The sequence below is a fragment of the Accipiter gentilis genome, chromosome 9 (assembly GCF_929443795.1).
Source record: "Accipiter gentilis chromosome 9, bAccGen1.1, whole genome shotgun sequence".
Classification (NCBI taxonomy): domain Eukaryota; kingdom Metazoa; phylum Chordata; class Aves; order Accipitriformes; family Accipitridae; genus Astur; species Astur gentilis.
Genome location: NC_064888.1, coordinates 25,321,913 through 25,330,546, shown reverse-complemented (window position 1 = coordinate 25,330,546; position 8,634 = coordinate 25,321,913). Strand labels below are relative to the sequence as shown.

Here is an 8,634-nt window from a genome sequence, read left to right as displayed (position 1 = left end):
CTGCAGTAACATAAAGATCACGTCTACATTCTCTTGAAACTTTTGGCATTTTTTTAAACGCATCCTGCCTATATAGAAGCCTGTCTCCACATCAACGAAAACCAACCATCCTAGAATAACCCACACCGGTATTTTACTTCCGAAATGAGAATCCCTTTTTGTGATCCAACCATAAATCGATTCTCGTCCGCGAGAGTCCCCCGCCCCCCCCGCCCAAGGGAGGCTCTCCCCACAGCCGCTGCTGCCCGACCCGGCACTCCGACCGCTCTCCCTCGGCCGCCTCCCCAGGGCGGGATGGTTTTGCGGGACCGGCGGTTCCTCCAACAAAAGGGGGGGGGGGGAGCGGAGAGGGGAGGGAGGTGGGTCGGGGGGCTCGGGGAGCTTCCCGCGAGCCGCTGCCGCCGGGACGCAGGGCCCCCCGCGGGCGGCGGGCCGGGGAGGGGCGTCGGCGGGGGCAGCCCCCGGCCATAGATAACCCCCGTGCCCGGCCCCGCCGCCGGCAGCCGGAGGCGGCAGACCGCCGCGCACGTCCAGCCGCCCCACAGCGCGCCGTGAGTGCCCTCGGGACAGAGCGGAAAATCGCGGGGTGTGCGCTGGGGGGAAGCCGCGCTCGGGGGGAAGCGACGGGGCTTCAGGGCAGCCGGTTCGCCTGGAGCCGGGGCTGGCTGCCGAGCGGCGGCCGCTCGCTGCTTCGGTGCTGCAGCCGGCGGGCGCGGGCTCTCGGCTCACGCCGCCCCGGGGTTACGGCTTCCCGGCTGGGGTGGTCCCGGGGCCCCGCCACCGTCGGCGGTCCGCCAGCGGGGCCGGGGCCGGGGCCGGGGCCGGGGCGGGCGTGGGGGGGAACCAACTAAAAGCCTCGGGGGCTACGGCCCCGCAGGGACGAGCCCGCTCTGCCGAAGCAAACCCCGCCCGGCTCAGCCTTGGCGCGACCCCGGGGGCCGCGCTCCCGCCGGGGCGGGCCGCGGGCGGGAGCAGCGGGGGCGCCCGCCCGCCAGCGTGCGTGTCTCCGCAGGGCGCGGAGGATGCGGCGGGCCGGCGGGCCCCGCGCCGGGACGCGCCGTCGCTGAGGCACCGGAGCAGGCTCCCGCGGCGCCGAGGAGATGAGGCTGCCCCTGGCGCTGCTGGCCCTGGCCGCCCTGGGGGCCGCCGGCAGCGGCGGCGGCGGCGGCGGCGGCGGGGCGGGCCGGGAGGCGGCGGCGCGGGCGGGGCGGTTCTCCACGCCGGAGCGGCACCGCTGCAGCTGGGAGCTGCGCTCGGCGGCGGGGGCCAGCGAGCTGCGGCTGAGCTGCCGGCCGCCGGCGGGCGGCGGGGCGGCGCGGAGCTGCGCCTACCGCGGGGAGCCGCGGCGCTGCCCCGCCTACGGCCGCCGCAGCCGCCAGTACTGGCGGCAGATCCTGGGCAGGCTGCGCCGGCGGCGGCACCCCTGCGCCCAGGGCGGCCCGCTCAGCGCCCGCCTCTGCGGGCCGGGCCGGGCGCCGCCCGAGGCGCAGCTCCGCCTGCTGCCGGGCCCGGCCCCGGGCCCCGGCCCCGGCCCCTCGCCGCCCGCCGCCACCGAGGACCCGGCGGAGACCTACTGCGCCGAGCGGTGGCACTCGCTCTGCAGCTTCTTCGTCGGCTTCTGGGAGGGCTGAGCCGCCCCCGGCCCGCCGGGTGGGAGCGCGGCCGCCCGTCCTCCGGGCCGGGGCTTCGCGCTGCCCGGCCGCCGCCGCCGCCCGCCCGGCCTGGCCTGCCCTGGCCTGCCCTCGCCCGCCCGCCCGCCCGCCCCCGTTGCCCCTCGAGCGCCAGCTCTCCTCTTTTCCTCTCCAATAAAGTGGTAACTATTTTATGAGAAGAAGCTCCCGTAACTCTTTTCTCGTCAAAGCCCTCTAACGCCTGCAGCACCGCCGCAGCGCTGAACCGCGTGCCTGGCGCCTGTCGGCGAACCGAGATGGGAGCACCTAGGGACAGTTCACCCCTCCGAGTACATTCGGGTTTTTCAGAGGACATAACGACCGAGAGGCAGCTATTCCCTCCCCCAAACCAGAGCAATTTCTGTAAGCCTAGGGGTTGAAGTTGCGCTGAAATTGCCCAACCAGAAAACCAGACATTTGTACCAAAATAAGGAACAACTGAGACTTCGCTAAACACTAAGCCCCAGAAAATACTTACCTTCTTGCTTACAAAGATCACACAAGCTAAACGAGCCAGTCCAGTCCTGTTTCCACAGAGCAGATGATCACTGACTGACTTCAAACAGGAACATGAACGGAGTTGGGTGAGACACCAGCTGTGAAAAGACTTGAGAAACTCAGGGTACACAAACTGGATTTGGGAGGTTGATGGTGTTTCACCTAGCTAATGAGCTAAGGCCAAAGCAGCAGTCGCATTTAGAGGGACGTAGTGTTGGAGTAGGCAAGTTGTTTTACCAAGGGGGAAGAGGGGTTTAGGATGTTAACTACTTTATCTGCTTACTGAAGCACAATTCCATGGTACAGTTTGGTAAGGAAAGCTCAGGTTTTCCTCAGTCCCGATTTCTCTCTTAGACACATCCGACTCGGATTCTAAAAGAGGGGGTTGTGATTTCTTACAGCCCATACCTGACTGCATGTCAAAACTTCTCTGCCCGCTGCCCAGTACAGCTGTGCGGAAAGCAGGGCTGCACTTGAGGTAAACGTGGGAAGGACCTAGCCCCTTTGTTCATAAAAAAGAAGCTCCTGGGGAGTCACTTGTGCAGAAACTGGAACAATACCTGTCTGCAGAGAGGTCTTTGATTAAGGCTTACATTAATTTAATTGTTCCGCAGAGATACCTCAAAATTACCCCTGCAGTCACTCAGAGGGCTGCTTCTCATACATTATTCCTGAACCAGAACACTTCGGTGCACCAGCAGACCAACCACAGAGGAACAGTATTTCAGTGGCAGCAGAGGACCCGTCATGGTCTCCTCACATGAGACAGCATCAGTGATGAAACATCAAATCTCCTATAGGTGCAGTAAAACAACCACATAAGCCGTGGATAAAGCAGACAGGGCAATGCCAAAGCCAAACCCCAGTCTCCCTCAAACAAGAGGGTTCAAAGCCAAACCCCAGTCTCCCTCAAACAAGAGGGTTCAAAGGAGCAGTCACATCAGTATTTTCTTTTTAACCTGAAGAATCATTTGGGAAAGCAGATGGGTTACAAGAGGAAGCTAGCATAAGGTTAGCAGTCCCTGCCTAACCAGCTCTCTGCCTCAGAGAAAATATAGCTGTGTCAAAGCTCTAGCATTACAGATGAGTGAGCCTTTAGCCATGTCATATATATTCTTATGACAGCATTATTTACCTTGCTGCATTACAGAATTTCACCTCTTCATACAATGGAAATGGTAACAGTGTGTTGCAAAAGTTTGAATTTCAAAGCTAAGCTGTTGGCAAGCTTCCAGGACATAGTGTTATTTAGCCTCGCAGGCAAGCACAGCAGCCTGCAGACATGGTGCAACTGAGCTAAATCAGCTAACTGTTTTAAATTGAACTTAACCCATACAAGAGAGCAAGCTTCTGGCTTACAGCCCTTGCAACCTGGATGCTCGAAGTCTGGCAACATGATAACAAGTAGTGTTCACTTTCCTTAATGGAGGTTCGTAACATAATTGTTCAGTCAGAGAATTTGAGACTGATGAATTACTGCCCAGGGACAAATTCGGTCTTAGTTTTGAAATTATTTTTTAAAAGCTGAACTACAGAGTGTTCAGAAAGGTTATGCAGTGAGAGCTGCTTATTGCTAATACTAAGTGCGGCCCCTTCAGGCAACCTCTAAATGCACCCAGCCTGCAACATAACATGCTTGAAGAAAGCCACGTGAAAAGGGAAAAAGCCAACAAGAGCACGAAAACAGAACCGCTGCTTACGTAGCTCTGCAAGTGCATGTGTACCTTCACAATCTGTCCTTTAGCCCTTCTTTTGCACCATTAATCTCCATGTTTAATAGAGAAGGAGTATCTGAGTTGAACCCTTTGCTTGCAGTCCCCAGACCTGGTTCAAATACCAAGTGCCCCAGATACACCTGAGCCCGGTCACAGCGCAGGTGAGGGGTGGTAGGAGGGCAGCCACGAACATGCCCTGCTCTGCAGACCAGCCCTCCTCGGCTGCCCCAGGCACATTTAGGTGCCTGTGGTCCTACACAGCCCCAGGCGCCTGCCCGCGACTGGGAGCACTTGCAGACTCTTTCTGTATGTTTTTAAGGATGGCTGTGAGGAGGACACAAAGAGGCAATAAGGAGCTGCCCAGTGGCTCTCAAGAGGATCTGGACTGTTGCATACAGCTCTTAGTGCCAAGGCATTTTCCTTCACAGCAGGTAGCTTGGACAATCCTCAGCAGCACTGTGCAAAAGCTTCCTCATCAATGTACATAACCTTTCTTTATACAGTTTTTTTATACACAATCTTTTTTTAAATTACAGCTCAGTTTCCTTCATGTGAGTGTCGTACAAACGGCCGTACAGCAGGCTGCTGGCCATAGCATTGAACGGTACTGTGCAATAATATGCAGCTTTGTTTTACTTCCACGGCACTGGCACAGCAGCTCTGCGCAGTGCTGTTAGAGCTTGCATTTCACACCATCATATGCAAAGGTGGAACACCATGGCAACTGACCTGATTACCCACATTACCCTGTGTTTAAAAGCCCAACTAGGAACTTTGAACAAATTCATTGTTCTACCCAACAGGGAGAAGAAAGAGGAGGATCCCTTGCTCTGTGTTTTACCACATTATTCGCCTGACTCTCCAAAAGAGCTAGAAGTCTTTCCTGTAGCATCACCATGTAACGAAACACAACAACCCAACAGATGGTATTCACTGCATCTACTGTGGTTAATAACACCAACACCTAGAGCTAAAAGGCAACAAATACTCAGTTTTTGTACGTTGGGTATCGCAGATCCCAAACACTGGAAAACCACAGTCAGATCCTCAGATTTGTTTCTAAGGGGGAAGACTATGGCTTTTTGCTTCCTAACTCAACATTTTCATCCTCTCCTGTGGTTAGGTGACAGCTGACACCACCAGCTAAGCTAACCAAACACTGGGAGGCTTTGTAGCCAAGACCTTCACCTCCAACAGAATCTGTTCCTTTCCAGCCCTATGACAGTTCCACCACAACAAGTACTTGTCACCCCTCCAGGTTTAGTTCAGCCACCCAAATCCACCCACACATCCACTCTGCAGCCAGCCTTAGCTCTGCTCTCCCACTGCAGCTGTGGTGGTCCTTCATCACTTCTCTGATTCCTGGCTTGGCTGGCTCCTGTCATCTCATCCTTCCCTCCTCAGCTCCTCCTGACCACCCAATATTCTCAGCAAGAAAATCCAGCATAGCTAACCTGCCAGGAGCAAACCCTAGCTGCCTGCCCCGCAGGCCTGATAAGCTCTCCCATCCCAGAGGCAGGTGGTCCTGGGCATAATTAATGAGAGGGCACCTTTCCCACATGCAGCTGCAGGTTAGGTTATCATCACAAGGGTGCTGCCAGCTAAATATATCAGGATTCTGTCTTTCAAGGAAAAGCATGAGCTGCCTTAAAAAAAAAAAAAAAAAAAAAAGAAAAAAGCAATTGGCTTTTTAGCTTCTGCATTTTGAATGCTGGGAGCTCTAACTCTTTGGAAGTTTTCAGGACTGAAAAAAACCCCAATATAATTTTTGTGCCATATTGCACACACAGCATTGTTTTCTTTCCTTTGGCTGCTCAGTAGAGATGGTAGCCAGTTTGAATTCACAGCTCTTCATGTATTCATGAGACCATACAGAGACATATCTCAGTGTCTGGAGGTTCCAACAGAATCTCAAGAGCTGGCAATACCATTACTTGATTTTCCTTTGGAGAGAAATCAGTGATGCTGAATCTGGGTATGTTTGTAGTGCAGCTGGCTTTAATTACTCTTTTTATACATAGAAAACCCTTGATCTTATTAAACAGCAAAGTAATAATCTCGCTTTCACCACTTTCTGATTTTGAAGGGAAAATTACAAGATGTTACTCTAATTTGCGAGGTTAAAGCAGGCAGCAAGCTGTCTTGCTGTTTGCAACAATCCCTTCCTAAAGTGACATCACAAAATTAATAAATGAAATAAATCTTTCTTCACTAGCTGAGCAGAGCTGAACTAAGAACAGGAATCTCCGAAGGTTCAGCGTAGGAGTGATACAGTGATGGCAGCTTTAGGCAGACGTGGCTGTGTCTTACTTGAGAGCATTTCCATTTCTGTAAGTCAGCTTAACGCCTGTGAGTTATGCTGGACTGAGGTGGGAGAAAAGTCCAGTATCCACAAAAGGCTACTCTGCTCAGCCCTGTCTGGACAACAGGACTAGCTTTTGTCCTTGGAAGGACCATCCATCCATTTATTCTTGGTTTGTGAAGGGAAACTGAAACTACAATAAGCCAATGCCTGCCAGTATACCACCACATATAGTATACCTATTGCAATTTAAAGTGCATAGTGTTACTGAGTTGTCATAAGCATATTTTAAATACTTACAGCTTTGGCTTAGCGGGCACTGGCTGTTGTACGTCCTCAGTGCACCAGTTACTGCAGCAGAGCACACAAGTACTCTCACACACACCTACATTACTAATACTGACTCTGCAAATTACTTTCTCTGTCCTGTTTTCATTTGTTACATACTCAGGACCTGCAGGAACAGCGCCCAGCTTTGCTCCTGCTCTCGCTCACTTCTTCCCAACCCATTTCAAAACGTGCAGAGTTAGACACAGTTTCGAAAGGCAGTGAGATTGTGCTATCTCAGTGCAGATGAGTAAAGAACGATGCTCCCACGAGTGGCACTGGGCCGCTGCCAGCACAAGCAGCATGGTACTGTGGGAAGCAGTCTATCGAGGTCGATTTAAAAAAAACCAACAACCTTGAAATGGCTAAGCCACAGAGAGTTTCACCCTGAAACGTTGGTGGCCATGAAACCTAAAACAAAGTGGGGGACTGCCAGAGGAGGTTGCCAGGAGACGTGCTGTGGGGACCGGCAGCACACACATCCCCTCACAGCTGCCAGACCCGAGGTGGCTGCTCCCAGGACGGCTCTGGGGTTGCAGACCCCAAACTTGAGCTCTTCAGTCTTTTGTCCCAGCGCACAACAGGAATTACTCTTTCCTGGGTTCTGCGCTAGGCACTTCCATGTGAAAAATGCCCGATATTAGGAAAAAAGCAGGAGGATGGAATGGGGAGAGAGATACTTGAGCAAAGATGTCATTATTTACATGTGCAGCAGTGCAAAAATGTACTTAGTGCTATATATTGCAATGTACTTGGTCCCAGCCAGCCCGCAGACTGCCCCCAGCACCCCAACGCCCTGGCCAAGGGGTGGGTGCTGCGGGGTTCCCAGGCCCGGGCTTTGGCACCCGCATGCCCCCATCTCTCTGTGGGAGCCCTTAGTGCTGCCTCCGAGCACCAGTGCTCGAGGCCCTATGCAATTAGCGAGGACACGCGTGTAAATCTTGCGTATTCCAAAAGCTGGTTAAACCGAGGCCTCAGCTAGGCTGGAGAAGTCCTTTAATTATTACAGATTTTTATGAGAAATTGTTTTTTGGAAAAGGGGATGTGGCTAGTGTTTTGGGCTACTGAGATTTACTCTCAGTCTGGGTCCCCACCCTCCTTGAGGCTGAATGTCACACAGGCTGAATGAGAAAGTTCAATTTCCTATGAGATAACGAGAGCTAAACTGAGTCCGGCACAAACTAAGCTTAATTGTCAGGTATTTGACACAAACTGGGATTTAACCCGCTTTCCTGCACTGCTGTAGGAAGAGGAGAGCTGAATTTCCATCTCATTCATGCCTTCACGGTTCCTCTGAACACTTCACGGTTTCAACAGGTGAAATCTGGTCAGACAGTCTCAGTTCAACTATCAGCTCTACCGGCTATATGTGCCCATGTTTGCATATTTAATGTTTCCACAGCTGATCGTTTGACATTGGTGTTTTCTACCTGAGTTTATGACCAACCTGTTCCGGGGGAGCCTACAGAGGGATGCTATGTTTTCGGGATTTGTGGTGCAACTTCAAAGCCATCAGGCTATCAACAAATAAGAATAAGGCGGAGGCACAAAAAAAAAAAAAAAGAAAAAAAAAAGGAACCATTCAAGTGGAAGCTGGTTAGATAACAGAACCTGAAATGTTTGGGAATTTATCTTTAAATGCCTCCGACATATTCAAGGCTCTCCCTTGTGCTGTGAGCCCTGTCAGAGATTCCCTGTAAACCCGAGCAACACAAGAGGCGAGTGAATGGCAGGCTTTGTCATTTTGCCAAACACCAAACCCCTTCCTTTGTAATAATTTGGATTTTTAAGAATTCCAAGCTCAGTTCATGAACGCAGTTACATGAAAGAGGCTTTTAACCATACAGTATTACAGAGTTTAGATTAACTGTCCCAGCCCTCACACTCCTTCCTTATGTGGAAGGGATCTCTTAGGTACAAGCATGTATGAAATATCTATGGCTTTAGAAATAATTCAGCATTTTAGGGCTTAACCTTGTTCGGTATGTGCCGCGCTTTGTGAAGTGTGTACAGTCTGTGCTGGCCTCTTGGAAGGCAAATATTTTCCCCAATTTATTTCAAACACTCAGAAGGTTAATGATGCATGTGTTCTCCGAGGGGGGAGAGGGCGTGAGAGGGGCTG

At 52.6% G+C, this 8,634-nt stretch overlaps 1 protein-coding gene across 1 annotated transcript; it reads left to right on the top strand.

Moving 5' to 3' along the window:
- The first annotated feature begins 534 nt into the window (after window positions 1-534).
- FGFBP3 (fibroblast growth factor binding protein 3) lies at window positions 535-1,662 on the top strand. Its single transcript, XM_049809628.1, has 2 exons — window positions 535-551; window positions 1,013-1,662. Exon 2 carries the CDS (start codon window positions 1,101-1,103, stop codon window positions 1,629-1,631), a length of 531 nt encoding a protein of 176 aa, XP_049665585.1. The 5' UTR covers window positions 535-551; window positions 1,013-1,100; the 3' UTR covers window positions 1,632-1,662.
- The last annotated feature ends 6,972 nt before the right edge of the window (window positions 1,663-8,634 follow it).

What these genes read in the sequence shown, in the direction of transcription:
- FGFBP3 (XM_049809628.1), top strand. Translation starts at nt 1,101, where the DNA reads ATGAGGCTGCCCCTGGCGCTGCTGGCCCTGGCCGCCCTGGGGGCCGCC.